This window comes from Teleopsis dalmanni, chromosome 2, assembly GCF_002237135.1.
Source record: "Teleopsis dalmanni isolate 2A chromosome 2, ASM223713v2, whole genome shotgun sequence".
NCBI lineage: Eukaryota > Metazoa > Arthropoda > Insecta > Diptera > Diopsidae > Teleopsis > Teleopsis dalmanni.
In genome coordinates, this window is record NC_051847.1 from 199,997,082 (window position 1) to 200,021,521 (window position 24,440).

Here is a 24,440-nt window from a genome sequence, read left to right on the forward strand (position 1 = left end):
ATATAAAGTAATTACATGAAATAATTATGATAATTATTATTTTAAATAATTGTATAAGATAACTATCTAAGAAACTTTCATTAGATAAATATATCAGATGATGTTAAGTGTTTGTTACATTAGATAAACATATAAGTAAATTTTATAAAATAAATAAAATAAAAACCAACAAATAGATTTTCTCTCCATTAATATAAACCTTTAAAACTACTATAATTTATAAAAATAATTTAAATTCAAATTAATAAAAAATAACTTAAAATGAAGATAATTAATCTATAATGTATATTAAAGTAATTCCAATACCAAAAAAAAAAACAAAACACTCATCTACTAAAAATATACTCCAATCCACAAATCATATGAAATTGTTCAAATAATCCATTTCGAAACATGTTGGAAAGTCCTCGGCGTTATCGTTGTCCTGTGTACTAATTGCTGCAATCGCTGCTGTTATCGGTGTTGTTGTTAGTGTTGGCAATACCGCATTTGACTTAGAAAATACAATTGTTGATTTGGTTGTTGGATTAGTAGTCATTGCACTCGTGCACTCTTGTTTATTTGCGCTAATGACTATTGAATTCGATTCATTTGGTGCAATATCGCCGGTGGTCAATGTGTCACCAATGTAATCGAATGTTTCCGATAGCAACTTTTTAACATATTCAAATGAGACAAACTCATTGGAGTGGGAATTGTTACTAATAGCGTTTGTGATATTTAAATTTGCGTTGGAACTTGTATTTGGATTACCGCAAAAATTGTTGTTCTTACTTGACTGCAATGTTGTTGCTGTTGCTGCTGCTGTTGTTAGTTTTCGTTCAATTTTTGTTTTATGTGTCACTGTGGTAATATCATCGGGCCTAAACAATTGTTCAAGTTCATTTAGTTGTGATAATGCTTCATTACAACAACTACTACTGCTGCTATTGCTATTGCTATTGCCAATGCTACTATTGCTACATATGCTAAGCGCATCCGTTTCCTGTGCTGTTAACAGCGTATATGTTGTTGTTGTTAATTCAGTTAAATTGTCGTTTTTATCAACATAATCATTATCGCTGATGCTGTCGTCGTCATTGTAGTTGTCGTTGTCGTTGTCGTTATCATTGTCGATTTCGATTTCAATGCCGTGGTCGTTGTCGTTGTCGATGCCGCTGCCGATGTTGTTATCGGCAATTGAATTCCCATTTTGATTGTGTTCAATGGTGACGATACAGTTTGACAGCTCATTAAAGTTCATTGAATTGTTATTAGCTATTGTTGCAGATATGTTGTTGTTATTGCTATTAGTAATGTTGGCAATATTGTTAGTGAATATGTCGTATTTTGTATTAGCCACCGCCACTATTAACGGAGTAGTTGTTTTTTCTATTGCTGTTACCGCAGCTGCGGTTGTGGTTATAATATTTGAATCTGTTGTTGACTTTTGTACGATGTCATAATTATTATTTGTTGTTGCGGATGTTGTCATTTCACTGCAACTGTTGCTACGTTGTTGACGTTGCCGTTGTTGTTGTTGTTGTTTTTGGTGCTGTTGTTGTTGATATTGTTGATTACGCAGTTCATTTATAAAAAGTCCATTGCTGATATTTTTAATATTACCATTGCTGATTCTGTTGGTACCAGTAGAATTTTTTGCTTTCACTACCAATGATGACTCTGAATGCCTTCTTGATTTTGTTGTTGCTATATGTGCTGTTGTAGCAGCTATATTACTTCCGCTTTTCTTTGCAACCGCATGAGCTGATTTCCTGCGACCTACATGTCCATTTGCATTACGCAATGCATGATTTTTGACATGCTTCCGTAAACTGGATGGATCAGTGTAACGTTTGGTGCAACCAGGCAGTTGACAAGCATAAGGTTTCTGGAAATTTAAAGAAAAAAACAAATAAATTATAAGCAAAAAATATTTAATATCATAAATTTTAAAATAAAGCCAATCCATAAGAATCTAAGTAAATAATAAAGATCACTTTGCTCAAGTCGTTTACCTTGGCATAGAAAGCATATAAAAATTGTATAATATTACAAAATTAATAATTGACTATTTAAATTATTATATCTCAACCAAACCTTCAACTCTTCACAATCAGCAATTATACGTCACTTTTTTTTAGTGCACTAGTACTAATTTAGTATTTAATACTTGATTTAGGCTTTACACAACAGATAATGTGTTGAAAATAGGCGAACAATACGTATACTTAAAAAATATTATACATATATAGTATGTAAGAAAAGCTTGCTCTACGATCTGTGAGTACACATATACATCACAAGAGAAAACAACAAGCATAACACTTAAAGTCAAGTTAGAATTCATTAGCACACATTTAGACTTAGGGTGCATACGAGTACCCATAGTCTGCCTCACTTATGATTGTGATATACATTAGAAAGCATAGTCCGGATGAACTAGTGATACTGCCGCATCCAGTTGAAATGCAATTTTTAGTGCAAATGCGACAGGAGTTGCACTGTCATATGTTTTTGGACGTTCGTATGAATGTGATTTAAAACTTATTATAAGACGCTGTTTTATCTTTTTTTTATCTTTTATCTATTTTTTAATTAGTCTTTTTTCGCTACATCTAATGAGTTAACTTTGGTATCATTATATTGCATATTGAGATAAATTTACTGATGAAATTGTTATTTTCCTTGTGAAACTGTCTGAATGACAAATTAATTTTTATATTTAAAATCTTCACGATTTGAAATTTTATGTAAAATTAACGTTAGTAAACAAATAATATAATTTATATAGATATATTATATCTATTGTTGACAAACCAATTAAATTTATTTGTTATTCAGTTATGTTTAATCAAATTCATGTTAATGTTCCATTAAACTTTGGCTTATAACTACATATTTAATGAAGTCTCACTTCGGGATGAAACTAATAGATCTGTATAAGATACTTTGTGCCGACAGCTTTAATAGTCTTTGCTCTCTCAATAGCCTTTTCAGAATTTTGAAGCGTCAAAACTTCGCCACCTATACTTCAATTATAAGGATTTTTTTTTTGTACAGTTAAACTTAAAATGGGCGACTCAAGTATTTTGAAATTTTCCAGCTAGTACATATTAAGTGACTTTTACTTAAAAGAAACTATTATATTTAATATAGAGGTTTCAAACGGTAGTGAATTGTAACAACAAAATTTTTATTTAATTTTAATTAATTGTATTTTTGGCTGACCACACAGTTATTTGAAATATTGGCAATTAGCCATCATCAGTGTTCTTGGAATTATTTCTTATATTTAATTAATCGTAAATAATTTTTTGAGACTACAAGTACCAGGAATTGAACTCTTGCCCTACCAGAAATTCAGAGTCAGTGTTCATTAGTCAAGTCACCCAAAGCCGTACTTGACTTGCATGTTCGAACTAGAAAGTCATTGACCTTAAAACTGTCACTTCTCGCGTTACCATATCCGGATATATTAAATGCTTTAGCCACTATTTGCGATATAACCATAAAACACAACAAGAAGTAACAATTGTCCCTCTTAAAATCAAACTCTGAATTCTCAAAGTTAAATTGACTTTGTAAAGTCAAATTTTAGTCAAAAAATATGCAGTTACTTTTTAGAACTCACTTTAAAGCACTTTGTCATCATCATTGGTAGTTTCAACAAATGCAGTATCAGAAATATGTATGAGCAATGAAAAAAAAAAATTTATAAGAAAACCAAATATTAAAAAACCTAAAGTTATATAGAAGCGAATATGAAACATCTGAAAAGGGCAGTACCAACTGAGTCCGCATCTGTGCGTTAGCAAAGTATCTGCATATTTGCGTATGTCAATTGAATTAAACGATAGCGAATCTGCATTTCTTTGTGTTGTTTTTTTGTGGAAAAAGGGAAAAGTGCGTTCGCTATTTGCGTATCCACAAAGCGCATGAAATAGTCAAATATGTTTTATGCACAAACACACAAACTGACATTAAAGCAGACGCATATCTGTAGGTGCACTCACTACAGCCGAATGCATTCACTGCGTAATGCATATCAAGTAAGGCAACCATAAGTTGTTTAGTTTTCGAGTTACTTTGCAGCACAAAAGTGCTTGATTTTCTGACATTTTTACGCACATTGCATATGTGCGCCTGCCATCCTGACAGCAGCAACTGCTGTTGCCTGGTAAAAACAATAAATCACTCAAAAAAGCCTAAAGGTTTGTATCTGTTCACATGAATTTTATCAATCTCAACTATTTGCACTAAAGTTAAGTGCAAGATACAAAATTCAATTTTTAGCTAATTCAGTTTTTACTATATTTTAGCTGAACCTATTTTCACTATTCTGTTATCCGACTATTTTTAAAGCAATTAATAACTTTTTTAAGCGATTTTTTTTGTTTTTATGACAATATAATTGCACTTAATTAAACCGAAATCCAGTATAGTCGAAAGGATATTAAAGTTGTTTAAATTCACTAAGGTACTACCATAAACCGAAATATAAATTTTGCTTTGGTACCACCATTATGGCAGCACTGTTTTAGGCTAAACCAATGGATGCACTCCTATCAAGCTTTTAGCAATACTCATAATTTGTACATGAACTTCATTTTGCAGAAAATGCATCTCAATTAAATTTTCTGTCATGTCCTATCCATTAACTTACAAGCATACAAGGATATGAGAACAAACAAACGCACCTGCGTTTTTCCATTCAAATAAATAAAACTACGACTGCCTTTCCAACTATACTCGTACGAGTATAACTATCTTCTTTTGTCTGTCTGTCTCTCTGTCTGTATGTTAGTCATGCAGAACTGCATATATAGTATCTGACACTATTGTGCATATAAATAACGTTTGTCGCATGCATACTCACCGTGTCATAGTGTGTCCTTTGATGTTTCGCTCGATCTGAACTATTACTAAACGCTTTAAGGCAGCCTTTGTATTGGCAACCGTAAGGACGTTCGCCAGTGTGTGAACGTTGATGAATTTTCAAATTTTCCAAACGCGAAAAGGCTTTATTGCAACCCGGAAACTGTAAAGAAACACAAAAATAAAACAACAAAATTTTAATGAAAAATTGTACTTTGCATATGAAAGCTCAAGTCAAGATAAGGTAAAAAAAATATACTGGAAAAATTCGTCAAAAACGAAAAAAAAAAAATCTAGTAGAAATTTTAGTAAATGTTTAATACGCCAAAGGAGAATGGCAAGTGTGCGTAATGTACGAGTTTTATTTCGAGGACATCGCAGATACGAGTACTCCAAACTTATGCGCCTGGATGAAGGATGAGTGCATGTTAGATGTGTGCAGTGCTGTTACCTTTGTTGCCAGCACTAAATTTAGTGAACGTTGGCATTTAATTAGAGTACACAAAACAAACTTTAAACTGTTACTGAAGTTTTCATAGAAGCAAATTTATGTGCATATTGCGCTGCTTGATTTCGTGAATAAACAGCAAAACTTCGCAGTTTACTTAAAATTGCCACAAAAAAAAAATTAAATTTTAATGGGAGAAAAAAATCATACTTCATAAGTAAACCGAAAAGTAATAAGACCTTAATTACTGTAATTAAATTATTAAGATAAATTTAAATAAGATCAAAGCTGAAACAAACCTACGGAAACTGTTATAAAATATAAAGATCTATTTTAATATTTAATACTAATGTTAAATACCAACTTTAGTATAAAAAAAGCAACGTTCACTTTCTACAAGAAATACCCAACGAAACAACATCTGTAAGACAGCTAACTGCAGTCTTACAAACACACTGATTAAGAGTTATAGTTATACTTCAGTATTGGAACCAATGATTATTCTGAACATTATAGTGCAATTTTCAAATTCTACATAGGCCTAAAGAAAATACCGAGCAATATAAAACCCAGGCGTTGACATAACAATTGATGGAGACATATCTAAGCAGATTTGCGGCTTTATGGAAAGAGCGGAATGAAGTTAGACGATTTCTAATTGACAAAAAAAAAAATAATAATAATAATGCCTTGTCGTAATACCATGTTGTTTAGACAAAGTCAAAGAATTTTATATAAGTAAGAATAAAAACTCCATACCGATTATACAACTATAGCACATCAAAAATTATACACCCACGAAAATATTTTAACACAAGTTATTAAAATATTCCTTCAATGTTTAACATTTAAACTTCGAGCGATAAAAATTATTATTTAATATTTAATATATGCAAAACACATTAAATAGTCTAGGACAAAACTGCCTGAAGTTGAAAACGAGTCGTCTTTGCGTCGACTTTTGCATTCATCTTCTGCGGCAGTTCAACTTGGCGGGAAATACTGGGTTGTCAATTCTATTCTTTGTTAAAAGTTTCTAAATAAGCGATATTCTGACCTTCATTCTAAATCTATCTTATTCAGTTAGAATCAGTTACAACAATATGGTCTGAGTGCTCCGGCGCACTGCTCCAATATCCAATATCTGCAATATCTACTATTAATATTTCAACTCTATTCATGACTGCTTTCAATTGTTACTCTCTCCTTTTCTTTCTGGTTTGACTCCTCCAGGTTTTTCTTTCCATTTTCCTCTCCCACTTATTTCTCATATGCCTCGTGAAGTTTTTTCATTCACTTCACTTCAATTTCAATTCACAATTATCACACTTTCGCTACTCTCTGTTTTCTCTCGCACTACTTCTCTCTCGTACCTTTGTCCCTCTGGTCATTTAATTCTAATGGGATTCTTATAAAATTTCTAGTAATGTATAAAAAATACATAAACATCACATAGTATAGATGTAGGCGATACTCGTATTGTAAAATAATGAATTCAAGAGAATAGTTATTTGTAAGGTTTTGGTTACTGTGGGAATTCACGATTACTACCGGGTCAAAATAAACTACGAGCTGTACAAACAAGCTTTAACACGACAGTGATACCAGTTTAGCAGGGACTATATGTTCTAATTACGAGATTAACATTATCCAGTAAATAAACAACCAACTAGATTGATCATATCGCTATTAAGGAAGACTAGCGAAAAAGCTGTTTACAATGAAACAAACAATGAAAGAAAGAGAATGTAAGGTGAATTCTTGTCTTCAATAGAATGAAGAAGTTGTGGAAACATAATCCGTATTTACTGTACGAAAAGCTTAGCTAAATATTGAATGCCGCAAGCAGTATTCAACATCTACAATTCTTTGTCCGCCACATGCTTACCCATATCACATGTATATTCTATTTAAACACTATATATAATAACGAATTATAGTTCAGAACTAAGCAAACCACCAATTACTGAAGAAATAATAAGCAGAAAATATGTTTAGATTAAAAATATGAATAGAAAATATGATTATTTTGGTTCTGAATTATTGTCCAAAGCTAAACAACGATCAACCATTAAAAACAAAGTAAGCCGGAAATATGAGTCGTTTGATCACATTCTATGCAGACTTGAAACCACAACCCCTAAGAAAACTCAGTTATAATCCGCAGACCCATAAACATTCTCCTAATACAGACATATTTCAGTATTCAACTATGGAACGAGACAGTCAATTCTAGTTGTAAGAGTTGTACAGAAAATATATACATATAAATTTATGTGTGAAGCGCTGCATATTGATTAAATAAATATAAATTTATTATAAACTATTTACTTAAAAGAAATTTTTATTAAAATGTGATAAAATAAAAATTAATTTGAAACTAATTATTTCACAATAACTTTCTCTTTACTCATGAAACAGAATCAGTGCTTCAATAATTCTGGAAAAAAACCTAATAAAAAAATTAAAAGTATATAATTTTACAAAATAATATAAAAATAGGTTATTTTCCTTTTTATGAAGTATTTTATGGCATACATGCTTCTGTGTTTATATAATCTGAACCACGTAGATGAAGACTCACACGTGCACAGCTGCCATATTTCAATTTTAATGTGCTCCGAACCTGATGGGTAAAAGCCGATAACTCTTTGAGTGTAGGCTCAGTAAAGATATTTGAAGTGTATGGTATTTTTTAAAAATGTTTTTATTAATGTTCAACTCAAATATATAAACATTTAAAAAATCCACATTTTTTTCTTTGTTTATATAAAAGGATTTTAACAGGCCGAATGTATCTGAAAGCAAACGCTGAAGTACGAAGTTTAAAGCAAAATGATGTACACGTGATGACATTTGAGAGATGATGATGAATTATTGTTTGCAACTCAAGGATCATAAGCCAAATTGACATATGCCACATTGGAAAGATTTTCAAATATTATTAAAACACTTGATTTGGTTTGCAGTTCGTTTAAATCAGTTTTATCTTTTTTTTTTTGTAGAAATAAATTTTTTATTAGATACTTTATGTTTAAAGCAAAGTAGCAGCACATGTTGTCGAACTCACAATTTCAAGGATATTTATTTAAGACAATAAAAATTTTAATTTCAAAAATGTATCTGAGTTTTATTCTGTTCGAAATTATTTTTAGAAATGTAATATGAGTTTTATTAACAGCAATTAAAAGATACTAATAACTCTACTTTGTGTATTATATTACTATTTGGTTAAAATAAATTTAAAATCTTTAATTTTTAAACGATGTCTTCAAACAGTTAATATGAAGTAATTTCAAAAAAGTTATAAATAAAAAATCTATACTTCATTTTATATCCTATAACTCAATCAATAAATATTATAGATAAAAAACTCGGAAAATTGGTTAATTATGGATATGCCCCAACTAATTAACTTGTGCAAAGTATGGAACTTATACCCTCAATAATAATACTTTATTTAGTATCATTAGTGGGTCATATATTCAGTCATGTATCCAGTCATATAAATTTTGCTTTGAATTTCAGTGAGTCGTGGATATTAAAACAATCCGAATGTATCTCAATGCACACATTTAAGCTAAGGTAGGATAACATGCTTAAGCTAAAGAATATTATGCTTGCGACTGGAGTTTAATGGAGTTTATATTCTATATTTCTTCCAATGTAGTGCATAATGAAGTTTATTTCAGAATTTTTGTAAAGTAATGTAAAATCCAGCAGTAATTACTAAGAAATATTTTTGATCAGAGTTTCCTTCATATCACTAAATTAATTATAAAAAACTCATACATATTCATGTGTATATAAATGTGAATGTAAACAGAAACTAGTACTGTTAATGATGTTCCTTATGCACCCTTTCCCCAAACACTAGAACTAAGCCTTCAATCACTTTATTCTTTATTATTTGATAGTTCTCTTCACTATTTCTAAAGTTTCTTATATTAAAATTTCTAGTTAGTAATAATATCAAAATATAGCAGCAAAAAATTATCAGTATTGCATAGCTTTTATTATCTGTAGATTATATTGTCTGGGATGACATATCGGTCATTATCTTTCCCCGCCCTCTCCTTTCTATAATTTTTGAGGAAATTTAATAAAATGCTGATTTTTGTAAATCCAGAATTAAAATAACACTAAATCAATTTAGTATTATCAGTTACTTTACTCATAAGAACTACCAAGAATACATTTATATGAGTATATGTAAGTCTATATATAAAAAATTATTTTGTTGTAATACATATACGTTAAAAGTCTAATATATTTAAAACAAATAAATTTAAAAAAATTTATTCACATGGATTATATTAAAGCTTCTAGCGATCCAAAGTTAACTTATTGTTTAATTTCATTTATTTTAATTAATTTATTTTTTACTTTATATATTTAATTAATTATGTTTAAATTAATATTTTGATATTAATTTTTTTGTTTATATTTTTCATTTTTTTTTTTTTTTCTAATTTTTAAATTTTTTTTTTTAAATTTCATTATTTTTATTTTCATTGTTTTATTTATTTTATTGTTGAATTTCTTATGCTGAAATTCATTAATTTTTAATTTTATTATATTTATTAATTTATTAATTTTTTTTATTTCTTTTTTATTTATTTTAAATTTTTTATTTTTAAGTATATTATGTTGAAATTTAATAATTTAAACTTTATTGTTTTTATTTTTATTGTTTGCCTTTTTTTTTTAAATTTATTATGTTTAGTTCACAAGTATTTAGTTTTATTATATTTATTAATTTATTCATTTTTTTTTTACATTTATTACATTATTTATTTATTATCTTAAATTCATTATTTTTAAATTTATTATGTTGAAATTTAGTTATTTTTAATTTATTATTTATTAATTTATTATATTATTTTTTATTTAATTTATTTTTCATTTGTTTGCTTGAATTTTTTTATTTTAAGTATATTTTTAACATATATTTCTATAATTTATTTGCTTTTTCAACTATTTTTTTTTAAATTTATTTTTCATTATAGTTTATTTTTTAATTAATTTTTAATTTTTTTATTTTTGTTCTTATGTATTAATTTTTTTTTAATTCAATCTATTTTTCTTATTCCACTTTTTATATTTATTTTATTTTAATGTAGATTGTTATTTTGTTACATAACTTTTTTTGATTAATGTTTTTTTAAATTAAATTGGAATGTATTAAACATTTTGTAAATATTTTATTTTAATATATTTTATAGAGTTCTATTAATTAATTTCTTTACACTTTATATGTATATATTTAAATGGAATTTATTTTCAAAGTTTTATTTTCGTTGCTTTATTTATACTGATATATGCTTAATAGTTTTATAAATATAAGTTTTTATATATATAAAAACATATATATAAATATATGTTATATATTATATATATATTATGTTATTATTTTACTATTTAATGTACTATATCTTAAACTTACTTTATATACTTATAAATATATTTAATACATTTGTAAAGTTCAGTTTATATATACTTCATTAATTATATATTATAATATATTATATTTATATACATATATATATTAATATATTTTATATATTATATTAAAATATAAAATATATATATTATTATTATTATATTTAATGTACTATATCTTAAACTTATTTTATATACTTATATAAGTTTAATATTTTTATAAAAATCAGTTTTGTATATAGTATTTACATATTTATATATACTATATATTATATATCATGTTATATATATATATATATTATATATATATACAATGTATATATATATATATATATATTATAAACATGATTTTATTATATTATATATATATTATCTATTATTATACTATTTAATATATGGTAATATATTTTAAACTTATATTATTATTAATCCCCAAATGAAATATTCAAAAGAGAAAACTTTTTAAAATTAACTAAAAATCGCTTGTTAATTTGATATGAAAATCGCTTGCAATACTTACCGGACATTTATTGGGTTTTTCACCGCTATGGACCCGCATGTGTATGAGCAGCTTGTAACGTGCATTAAACGGTTTGTAACGACGTGGGCAGTTGACCCAGAAGCATGAAAAATCTTCACCCTTCTTTACGTCAACGTGACGCTTCTCAATGTGTGCAACGAATTCCGCTTGATTGGCGAATATCTCATTACAATCCGTCCAGCGGCAAACCAATGACTCCACCGAGTCAATAGCAACGTCAGACTGCAGCATCAATTGCTGTTGTGGTTTTGGGTATTGTTGAGAATTCATCATGGTATGTGTTGGTGATGTTGCCGTTACTATTGGTGTTGGTGTTGCTGCTGCTGTTGCAGTTGCAATTGTTGTTAATGACGATGTTATTGACGATTGTTCTACAGATGACAAAGCAGCTATTTGCTGCTCGCTGTTGTTTGAACTGTAAAGCATTTGTTGGGAGTTATTTGAACTTGACGATACACATGAGGATTGTGATGAGAGACGACGTCGACGTTGTTTCAATTTTTGCTTTTGTTGCTGGCGTTGTTGTTGTTGCTGCTGTTGTTGTTGTGAATGTGAATGTGAATATTGCTGGTATTTTTTTGCTGTTTGTTGATGTTGTAAATGCTTTTGCATGGTTTTTGATTTGTGCGGGTATGTAGTCACCACTGAACTTGTTTGTGTTGTTGTGGTTAGGAAAACTGAATCATTATCCTCTTCATCACCAATATAACTTGCATCAGTTTCAAAATTTTTATCATATATGTAATCAAACAAATTTTCCTCATCCTCATCGATTTGACAACTGTTTCCTTGTTGTTGTTGCTGGTGGCGTTGTTGCTGTTGCTGTTTATGTTGTTGCTCTTGTTGTTGTGGCTGTTGCTGTTGTGGTTGTGATTGCTGTTGCTGTTGCTGTTGTGGTATGTTGCTACAAAATTCACTAATTAGTTCATCATTAATTTCATCTAATTCCTCAATGGTCCAAATTATTTTATGCTCACGATTGGGTTTCTCTATGGTTAGCAAATTATTATATTGATAGTTCTCAGGCAAATGCTCGTAGTTATAGATTAGGTTGTTAACATTTTGCTTTAAGTCTTGTTGCTGTTGTTGCTCCACTTGTTCGAAATCTGCAATTGTTGGACTATAGATATGTCTAGGCAGTTCAGTATACTGTGAACAATCATAATTATGCACATCTTCATATTTTGGTGTACCGAAAGTGGAGAGCATAGATGGCAGTTTTGTATTTGCCTGTGAACAACCAAGTGTGCTACTCAAGAGTTCTTGCTTGATACCATTATTGTCATTCGAAACGTTTCCTTGGTAATTGTAACAGGTATTGTTCAATTTTGGTGAATGCTGGGTCTGTTGTGATATTGTATTTTGTTGCTGTTGTTGTTTCTTTTCTTGCTGTTGCTTTTCTTGTGCTGCTATAGTTTCACCCAAATTAAGTGTCATCCAGGGATCTAAAGCTGGTGAAGAACAAGGCGACTGGTTCTTACTTTGACAATTTATTTCATCATAATTAAAATATTCAATGTCCAAATTTAAACATTCAGCGCTGAAAAATGTTTCCTGCTGCTGTTGTTGTTGTGGTTGTTGTGGTTGTTGCTGTCGTTGTTGGTATTGTTGCTGGAATTGTTGCTGTGTTTGCTGTTGCATATTGCTCTCAACAGCAAAAGTGTTTGTCACTTTTTGTTGTTGTTGTTGTGACTGTTGCTGCTGTTGCTGTTGTGGTTGTTGTTGTTGTTGTTCATATGCATTTGCATAACAAATTCCACTAACATTTGTACTCGGCGTAAATGTTGTATAAGGCGTATATGGTGTATAAGGTGTATGCGGTGTATACGGTGTTTGCGGTGTATACGGTGTTTGAGCTGCTGGCTCAGCTGCAATAACCTCTTCGAAATTACAATTGTCAGTTAAGCGTGCAATATCCTCTGGTTCGAAACGGAACACATCCTCCCTGCTGAATTGCGCATTGAAAGTGTTTTGTGAATTTTGCAACTGCAGCATAACTACATCATCAGCACCGGCATCATCATCGCCACCAGCCACCGCCTCAGCAACATGCTCACCATAGCATATGTTGTTATGTTCACTATTATTGTTATGGCAACTGTTGTTATCACCGCTGCCCATGCAATCACTGAAAACGGAATTCGGTGTTTCGGCTGCATAACTCAATGAAAAATCGCTGAAATTTACGTCCGCGCTGCTAAAGTCATTATAGTCCACATTGTAGGCCTTAAGATTGCAATTTGGCGCGCGAAAGTGTTCATGTGCCGCTGTGGCGCTCAAAGGTGGCGACATGATCGCACAATTGCTGACATGATATGTGGTGCCAGTGCTGCTGTTATTATGGCTGAGACTGGCAATTGCACATGGTGTATATGGCGGTGTTGTGGGAGTAGCATCACTTACTAAACTTGTGGAATTGTAAAGTTTGAAATTTTTAAGGCTAGGAATGGTCAGTTGTTGTGCCGTGAGCAAAGTATTGATTTTTAAATTTGCTGACATTGTGGATATATGCTGCGTAGATTTGGGAAACCGTTTAACAAATTTTGTTCTTAAATCATATAAATTATTTTTTTATAATTACAATATTTTCATTGTTTTAAGCACAACATTTTGTGTTTTGAATGAAACTGTCACTTTGAAGGCGTATATTGTTGTGAAAACTTTCGACGAGACATTGTCTCTTCATTGTCTGAAATGTGAAGCCTAAAAGTGTCTGCGATTTGAGAAATAAAAACTCAAATGCGAAAAATTAAATCAGCAATAAATTTACCGTGCGAAGTGTCACTTTGACTCACTAAAATGTCACTTTTTAGTCTGTTGCCGTTCCTAGACGTTTTTTTTCCTCCTATTTTGTATCTAAATTATATTAACTTGGCACCGGTGCCAAATTTTCGCGGGAAATCCCAATGATACTAAACGGAACACATATTGTTTATTTTTTTTTCGGTTATTATTTTTTGATTTTTTCTAACTGCACAATTTGGTTTTGTCACAATTTCCGTCGAACGTCACACAATAGTTTCACATTTCACAAAATTTATTCGATTATTTAAATTTTGATAAAGAAAATTTTTAAATTAATTTCAAATTTGTGTGAAAATCTAAATTCAAAATAAAATTACAATTTTTTTAAGAATCTCAGCGATCGTCTGGATAATCAACGATGTTGCCGACTCAACGTTTGCTCGACAAATAAACCTCGACACTTCAGACGACACATTATTTAAGCACACGTCTGTGCGATGAATATTGTGCGTCCATATTGCCTGACACTGCTACCGTTAAGGCAAAGGATGCTTCAATCTTGATCTTGTGCCGCATTGACTTATGCTGCAGTGTCGTCTTCTGCTTTATGCACTTTTCTGTGATCGACGATCTTCACTATTCCTGTGCACACACATGCTTGGCACTTGCATTTTTGCTGCAATTGTCGCACCGAAAAATCATCATTTCACTTCGTTGGCCTTTTTTTCTGGGATTAGTGCGCTGCGATCGCCTTTTTCACAGTTTGTTGGCATATGTTTATGAACGTTTTTATGTGTGTGCCTTCCTAGGCACCACAGTTAACGCACTTTGATGAGATTTTTATTTTAATTTCTTTAAAAATGCTGTAAAATTAATTTTTTTTAATGTACTGAAATAGTGCGTGAGTCAGTGTAAGTCATGCTGGAAATTTTCTAAATGATGCATGATCTATGAATATTTATCAAAGGAAATAATGAAATTTTGACATTGAAAATATGTAATTTGTAAAAAGACTGTACCAGTACCAAATAGAACCTAGACTACTAAATATTAAGCCTCCTTATCTCAACTCTTTCCCCCAATTACTGAATGAATTTTCTCACAATGCAATCCCTGCCAATGGTGACAAAGCTTCACCATTCAAGCCTGAAAGGACATTTTAATGGATTAAAACCCCTCTTTGACTTTTGATACCTTCCATCTGTATGCATGTATAAATATTGTAACTATGATCTTGTGCAATACAGATCCAGTTTTTAACTGAATATCATTGTATCATTATCACTGCACTGAAGCCACTGTAATTCGGAAACATTTTAACTCCAAAATTTATATAAAATTTTACAATTTTGGAAATAACGACCGAAGTCAGCCCAAAACCTTACGGAAGCATATTTAAGTCAGTTAAGTCAGAAAGAATTAATTTTCAGTCTAGCTGAATTGAATGTAAGCATATATGTAATATATACATATTATGTATAGAATAGAGCGATCAAGATAAAAGCAGTATTACAATGATTTCTGCATAATAGAATGATAATATGAAAAGGCAGGCAAGCATTCATATTATTTTCGGAAGAAAAATTATTAAAGACATATTTAAGTCAGTTTTGGAAGATGATATTTATAGATATAATTATAAACTCGAACATGATTTTTTGAACTCCTCCATACGTTTATATAAGTTTAAAACGCAGTATATATATGAGTAAACTCATATATTAATATGAGTTTTAATATTATATATGAGTATAATTACAATTATTTTTATAATTTTTCAATAATCTATCAAATATTTTATTCAAGTAAATACTAATATCCGATTGAACCGATTGATATAACAAATGGACTCAGTCCGTTATAAACATGTTATAAACATGATCACATTTCATGATAATGTTTTATTTCTTTCATGGTGGAGATCAATACTGTTCCTGCAGTACCACAATAGGCCATCATTTGAGTTCAAGTGGACTTTTTAGAAACAAGGCCGCCACTTCAACCTACCTGCCTACCTTCATGACGGAATGCGATCTTTCAACACTAGTCATTGCAACTTCCCAAGACCTCTTTTACACTATGCGCCTGTTTAAAAATTAGAAAATTTCAACCATCTGAATTTAAAACAAAGTACCTTAAAAACATGCCTTGCGGATTTTTATAAATTTCCTACAGGCCCTTTAGTTTGTATTAACAGTGCAATACACTCTATTGCACGTAAAAGCGATCTTGGCACACATGTTACAAGTGTGTTTGGGGTTGACGTTTTTATTTCTTTAATTTTCTTTATTTTCCTTTTGTTGTTTGTGTAATAGCACTGTTGCTGTCGAACTTCAACACTAGTTTTTATTAACAGTGTTCTTCTTCTAACTGTATAAATGCTTCCGTTGTAGTTGTAAGTAAAACACAAAAAAAAATAATAAAAAAAAGAAAACCAAATAAAAGCAAATAGAATTTTGCATAAAAATATAATAAAAAAAATTTAAATTAATTTTACCTAAAAGTGTAGCAACCAACATCTTCCCCAAACTTAAAACAAAATAAATAACATTTAATAAAAAAAGATACGAAGCAACTTTTGTTAACATTAATAGGAAAATTAAAAGGCAACAACAACAACGCTAAAGAGCATATAAAATGCAGTTTTGCTAAATGTGTTTTGATAAAATATTGCTCTATATTTAGCTTTGCCTAACAGTAGCGCAACAGTGCATGTGTTATTCTTGCCTATTTACTGTTGCTGTTAATAACACTTTTGTTTTTGTTTTTCTTTTGTTTTTGTTTCTCATTTGGTTTTTACATAGCACGCATGACAATATGTTTTTAATTTGCTGTGAAAATTTATTTCATTTGCATTTTCCACACTTCCATGAAAATATGCACATTCATATATAAAAAAATACATAAATAAGGAAATTGTTGAACTTTAAATAATATTTTTATGATAAATTCAATTTAAAAAAAAAAAATTAGTTAATAGTAATTTTAAACCTGCAGCCGACATTGAAAGTGTTAGGACGTTACTGCGCTGCAGCTGTTGTTTTTTGTGTTTTTTTTTTCGTTTTTGTTGTGTTTCTGCATTAGTCATTTCACCTTTCCGTACTGTACAGTAGTGAATTTTTCTCAGTTACAGTAGCAATTTTTTTTCTTAAGAATTTATTTTAACATAGATTTTCCTTGTTTTTCTGCTTTGTACTCTAATTTTTATTTATGTTTCTTCTTTTTATTTGCATTTTTTATTTTTTTTGGCAAACATTTAATTTTGGCGTGCGTCTGCCACAAGCAAAGTGTCTCAATTCAAAAGCGATTAACGCTTTTTGCCGTTCAACATTTTGTCACATTCGCGCTTTTTGTTGTTAATTTATTGTGTTTTGGTGTTAACGCAGCGTCAGGCACAACCGTTCTCGCCGTACTTATTCTGGCCGTACGTTTTGGGCGCGTGGCCAAAACGTTGACGTTCTTCCGTTTGTTTTAAATTAATATTAAATTTTATTTTATTTTATTTATTTTTTTTTTTCAAATTAGATGTGTTTTCTTGTATTCTTCAAACGTACTGTATAGCAAATTACATCATTTTTTAAATTAGTAAAATTGTGCCTCCTCAAAACGCGTCATTAACGCTTCTGCTTCGTACGATGCCATTGTGCTTAATTCCTATTCTACTTAATTCCTGAGGTGGACTCAGATAAATCGTTTTTATATATAAATTTGTCATATAATTTTTCATAAGAAAATTTAATTATTACAGTGAATATACGATAACGTCACTAAAATAATATAATTCAAATATTAATATTTTAATAATTATTTTTTATTATGTGTGGGAAGTGTACAGTGGCGGAGCTAGACTAATTCAGGACGTCGGCGATTCTGAATTACGAGGCCCCATTCATTACCGAGTTATAAAAGTAAATAATTACCATTGATTAATACGACGAAGGATGTATGAAAGTTTTATTGCTAATCAAATTAAAATAATTTAATTTTCCTACTGAATTATTTTATTGAATACTGAATTATTTTTAAAATTATATCATAATTTGCACCAGCTATTATTTTCGCTTCAATTGATAGAACTACCAACGCAGATAGTCTCTCTTGGCTCATCATACTTCTCAAGTAGGTCTTAATCAGTTTTAACTTTGAGAAGTTTCTTTCGGTAAAAGCTATTTTGACTGGAACTGTGAGCATGATTCTGGTTACTAATAAATATTTGGATATAATATACTGGACGAGTTATATCATTGATTGAGTCTACTAAGTTCGATTTTTCTCATACATTTTAATAGGCCGATGTATACCTAAAGCCTTACAATGATTGAAAAGGTCATCGTTTGATAAAATTTTCATATGATTAATGTCGTAAATCGAACCAGATTGTTCAAAATATTCATTAAATGCTTTGAATCGACAGTTAGTAATTATTTGCGAGGCCCCTGTATGCCGGACGTCGCTGACACCCAGCACCGCCACTGGAAGTGTATATACTAGACCACTCACTTTGGTTTTATAATTTAGAATTGTAGAACAATATATTATAAAATGAATGCTATTGCTATCTTTATTAATTTTTTTTATAAAAAAATATAAAAAAATAAAAATCATGCAACAAATAATGCCTCTAAAAACAATTAAAAATAATAATATAATTAATTAATTGAATTATTCACAACTGGTTTATGATTTCTTTCTAATATAAACACTGCAAGTGAATTTTTTAATAAAACTTTCACAGCAAATTAACAAAACTCCAGAGAAACATGCGAACATAAAAGTCGAGCACGGCTTTGAGTTAGTTGACTCTGAGTTACAAATTTGGTAGGGCACGAGTTCGATTTCTTGTTCTTTTAGTTTAAAAAAAGTATTTGCAAATAATTAAATACAAGAATTATTTCCAACATTACTGAAAATGGGGGTATTTTGCAAATTTTCTTCTTCTACTTCCATTTTAGTACGTTTATTTTTGTATCTTAATTTACAAGATAATTATTTAATAATTACTAATTATTTATATATATATATATGCGTACATATTCACAGAAAAATACACATATTTAGGGCCATGTAGTGTAGAGTGTCTCCAGAACGGCACATCACACTTCGGAAAGTGTAATAATTAGTTTATTATCAGTTTATAAAATAGGCTTTGTTGCTTAATGCCATTTTTCCACCAAAACTTATTAAAATTATTAATTATTAAATTTGCTTTTAAAAGACGCAAATTCTCGAATTTATTACAGAACAACACTGCTTTGCCTAAGTGCCGAGCAAAAATAAACCGGCACTCATGCCGAAATATGGTATGATCAAACATATTCTTTTTCACTTACTCTCAATTTTATAATTTGCTTTGAAAACAACAAAAATTGTACTCCTGTCGTGTCCAAGATACTCTATATAACATAGTCCTTATTCATAATAAGAACAAATCCAGACATTTAGGTATTACTAAGCAACACTGTTTTAACCCCACAAAAAAAAAAAAAGAAAGCCTCTTCACCGTGACTACATTTAAATCGAAATGTCTCTTTTTTTTATTATCAATTTTTTTATTTACATGAAAACAACAACAATTTCAAATTTGACTTAAACATAACTCTCCATATATCATGGCCCTAATTAATTACAGGTCTTAGTCGTTGATATTCGAGAATATAACCTCTAAATACCTGTAATACTACTTCCACAAGCTCATCTGAATCCTGATCAAGAATATGACCACATAAATCCCTCCACAGCACCTCTAACCTAAATATCAGTTAGGTTCACATAGTCTTAAATGCGTTCTGCTAATTATAATGTGCCTAACCTTTTACTAAAAATTACAAGGAATATTGAATTCAAATCGCTTTATAGTAAATTGAGACGGGTTGATTTTCTTTTATTTCACCTATCTATTATAAATCAAATGTATACAAAATTTATTTTGAACCAAAAATGTTCCTTAAAAATGTTATTACAAATAATACTACGTCAAATATCATGAAGTGTAAATGATATCTAGCAAGTTGAACATAAAAATAGTCTAAGTAATATTCCACAAAAAAGTATTTAAACAGGTTAAACTTATAGGATATCAAAGATTAGGGTATACCTGCGATCCTAAAGATCCCAATTACGGTGTGAAAAAAAAACAGAGGTTTTAAAATTTCATTTAACCTCTGGCAAATTCAACATATATTTGTAGAATATCAGGGATATGTGCAGATTTTTTAGGTGTTCCGCGTAATTACTTACTTTTGTTCCCAAATATGTTCTTATGAATGGGAACCCAGAGTAGAGAAATATTTAACTGGATCGACATCTTATTTAGAGACATGTAGCAGTAAAAGACCGTTCTAAACCCAAGGATTTTGGAATAGGTTAACTAATTAATGGTATATATATCCCAATTATCCAATTTCAGCCGAGCTATAGCTTTCCTCACCGTTGCGCCCTGTTGGTTACCATACAATACGAAGATTTGTTTAGTGTCGCTTGCTCTATACGGATATGATGACATCCGTATAGAGCCATTGAATTATGCATAGGGTTTAATAACTCAACAAAAAAGGATACAGATCCATTTATTAATGGTAAAAAAGCAATTAGTTGATTTATATTTGTAGTACTTTATTGAAAATTAGCTGAATTTATTGCTTTATATAGCATATGCATCTATACATGCATATCTATATCGTGCTTACCATGTCCGTCATTATATAAATTCATTCAACCCTTATAAAAACCGTTTTTTCAACTACAATAATTACATTAAATTTGATTGTTAAGTAACGATGTCTGTTAAAACTATCTACTTAATAATTTCACACAATATTAACTTTAATTTGATAGAAGTTTTAATTCTTATCTTCTGATCTATTTTTTTAAATGTCCAAAAAAAATATTCGCCGTAACCCAATCATATAATTCCGTTGGCCAAAACCTTAAACAAGTTACAATGGATCAATATATAATGACAATTCATTTCATTAGTACTTACTCTGTACACTTTATGAAGAATAAACGTTCATCTGGACGTGTTATTTCCACCTCATTTCGAAGCATGCCTTGAATAATGCGTTTAGCCATTGCATCTCCAGTCTGCACACCAAATAATCTATTAAGTTTCAGCTTTCTTATTATATCTAATGCAACTGAGTTCGTATCTAATGGTGTTGGATAGACTATTGTGGTTCTTATACCACTACAATTCGCATCCATTTTTAATTCAATCCTCAAAGTGCGCATTAAGCCACGAACTGCATGTTTTGTACCAGCATATACAGAGAAGAAAGGCAGAGGATTCAGACCTTTATATCAATATTAAATAGTTATTCATAAAATAAGATCGCAGCTTTATTAAGAAAGAATAAATACCTGCCACAGACGATATAGCAACAATATGACCTTTACCCAATTCTTTCATGTTCTCTAGAAAAACACGATTTGTCTATGATGATAAAATATATAAAATTAAAAACCATCATGTATATTAATTTTTTATAGAAACATTCACCCAAAAATGTGATGTGAAATTAACATTAATCATTCTCTGTACTTCACTCGGTTCGGGTTCAAGGATATCTGAAAAGTATAAAATGCCCGCATTGTTGATTAATATAGTAGCTTTGCCTAGATCACTGGTAATATTTTTATTTAGTTCCACTATTTCATCATAATTGGTAATATCGACCTAGATGAAAAAGAGTGTATTTTACATTTTACAAATATTTCGAATTCTTCATAAAATAATCATTTGCATATATTCACGCATATCAATTAACTAAGCCTCATTCCATATATCAATGTAATCGCATTATTATGGAAGTAATAGATTAAAATAACCAACCTTATAAGCTTTTGTGTACACTTTATAATTTTCATTGATTAATTGAACTGTTTTTTGTGCTTCCTCATAGTTAACATCGACGACTGCAACATGGCAACCATGTTTGGCGAGTTCCATGGAAATTGCTCTACCAAGACCACCTCCTCCGCCAGTGACCTAGGAAAACAATGCATTTATTTTGTATTAATATATTGTATTTGTATAAGTAAAATCAGATAGAGACATATATAGTTTTAACTTCCTTAAACTTGATTTTACTTTACAGATATAATTATCCTATAAACCAATCATATACTACATGCATTTTCCAAAGTTTATACAATAGTGTAGAATATATAGTTTTTAGGCATTTAGATTGTATGTAGTTTTAAGATTATCTTTGCTTAAGACCTATGTCGAATTAACCAATACAGGTTATTCAGATTACGCTAGTTAATCTTGATAACTGCTCATTCAACTGATGTTGTTGTCGTTGTTGTTTTTTTTTTCTTTGTGCTCTGTCTTATCATACCAGATTTCATAGACTCGGTTGCAATTGTTTTTATTAAGGTCCATTTTCCGCTTTAGGAGTCTTTTTTTATACTGATCAAATGAATGTCTTAGATGTTATTTTTATATCGCATGTAGCTTATCTAAAACAGGACTAAAATAGTACCTTAAAGCACATTGCTTGCAGCGACTTCAATTCGTCAAGTTCACTCCGCAAAATGAATTGACGACTATATGTATAAGTATGTCTTTTCAAATAAGCAAACGTACATATACTCCATCCAACATGTTATCTCAAGTACTCTAGCATTAATTTCAGAGTTACAGAAAATATATTCTCCTATCATGTGCATTTTTTTGCTTTTAATATATAAAATCTTGATGATTCGCCTTAATTATTAAGGCGAATTATTATTATTAATTATTAATTACATTGATACCAAATTAATGATTCTGATTAATTCAATAAATCATTCAGTTCAAGCGAAAATGAATCAATTAGCTTAAGCTAATTGCGTGATTTATTTTAATACCTTATAATTAACATATATAAATTGAAGCCGATATTTTTATAATTACCTACTAGTATAATAAAATATCCATAAATTTTTTTAATTATTAATACTCAGATAGCCGTGAACGTGGGTCGCAAAGCTCATCCCAAAGCAGAAAAACTGGTTAGCAAAGGACATCGGCGAGGTCAACTATTATCTCATAAAATTATGCCTGGTCATGAATATTTCAATAACTACCTATACCGCATGTGCAAAGTAGAGTCACCCGAACAAAAAGCGCTAACGTGTGGAAAACACCACACACAAGTTGGTGTTCTCTTCCCCAGGACGGTGACAGAAGAAAATGAACGAAAATAAACCAAATTTGGATCACATAGCAATGTTAGCTGAAAAAATCCTGAGGTTCAAAAGATAGATCTCGGTAAAAGACAACTAGAGCAAGCAGATGTATTAAACCAAGACAAAGTACAAGGCTAATCACCTAAAGCAGTAACAGGACCTAAACGCAGATCATATCGATGGAAGTTTAAGTGACTTATAGGAGCCCTACCTCGAATAAATACTAACATAATCCCTGGGTAGGACAAAGTCTCTAAGAATGAGGCTGAAGGATTGAGTTCGTGCAAGAAGGACACATACTTTCCGGATCGCCAGATCGTAGTCAGTGCATAGACTTTTGCCTTCTCTCCGCCGCACAAAACAAAACATGAAACTATATATTAATTAAAAAGATTAAATAAAAAATGTAGAGTTATCCTTCATCTTTGCTTAGGATGAAATTTTGTATGAATTTGGCAGAAGAATATATGTTTGAGTCAAATTTTGAGAGAATTATTACAGATACACATGGATTGTACTGTAAAGGTATAGGACTCATAGGTTCCTGTAATATAATATTTGATTTCAATATTCTTTAAAACACCAGAAATGGAACTGTCAATATTTTACACATGGATTGTACTGTAAAGGTACACGACTCATAAGTTCCTGTAATATAATATTTGTAATATTTGATTTTTATATTCTTTAAAACACCAGAAATAGAACTGTCAGTATTTTAGAATACTATATTTGTTTTTATTTTTTTTTATATATTAATTATAAATATTTATGCTTAACATTTCATTGACCTTGATTTTCCTTTTTTGTTTTATGAATTTTTAATTTTTGAATAATATATTTTCACACTTTACCACTGCTATATCACCATCAATGCTTTTAATACTTTTACATCTAAAAAGTTTCTTATAAACTTCCAGTAATAAACTTAGTGGTACCACAATCGGTATCCACAGGATGGAAAATATATTTAAAAGTTTTAAAAAATATTGTCTCATTTTAAATTTAAATCTTAATTTAATTTAATATAGTCGAAACAATCCTCTTGATTGTTGCTCGGTAACTAAATTTTCAAATGGAAATTATATGATCTATTAGAGCTCAACTCGATGAAGTTTTCAACGAATCAGCCTATCTTTTTTTTTATTATTGAACATATAACATTATCCATAACTTATATAATTTCTTTTAAAGCTTCTATTAATAATTATGCAAATTTAAGTAATTATATCA

At 29.9% G+C, this 24,440-nt stretch overlaps 2 protein-coding genes across 2 annotated transcripts; both read right to left on the bottom strand.

Annotated features, from left to right (window-relative positions):
• Positions 1 to 358: 358 nt before the first annotated feature.
• LOC119676548 (putative uncharacterized protein DDB_G0293878) lies at positions 359 to 13,793 on the bottom strand. Its single transcript, XM_038087789.1, has 6 exons — positions 13,181 to 13,793; positions 13,053 to 13,144; positions 12,166 to 12,848; positions 11,268 to 12,069; positions 4,859 to 5,020; positions 359 to 1,870 (listed from the first exon to the last, which is right to left on the bottom strand). The coding sequence occupies exons 1-6, from the start codon at positions 13,785 to 13,787 to the stop codon at positions 359 to 361; spliced, it is 3,858 nt and encodes a 1,285-aa protein (XP_037943717.1). The 5' UTR covers positions 13,788 to 13,793.
• Positions 13,794 to 20,649: 6,856 nt separating this feature from the next.
• On the bottom strand, positions 20,650 to 24,386 carry LOC119678348 (estradiol 17-beta-dehydrogenase 11-like). Its single transcript, XM_038090130.1, has 6 exons — positions 24,062 to 24,386; positions 21,865 to 22,020; positions 21,532 to 21,708; positions 21,393 to 21,465; positions 21,016 to 21,325; positions 20,650 to 20,958 (listed from the first exon to the last, which is right to left on the bottom strand). Exons 1-6 carry the CDS (start codon positions 24,203 to 24,205, stop codon positions 20,892 to 20,894), a joined length of 927 nt encoding a protein of 308 aa, XP_037946058.1. The 5' UTR covers positions 24,206 to 24,386; the 3' UTR covers positions 20,650 to 20,891.
• Between the last annotated feature and the right edge of the window lie 54 nt (positions 24,387 to 24,440).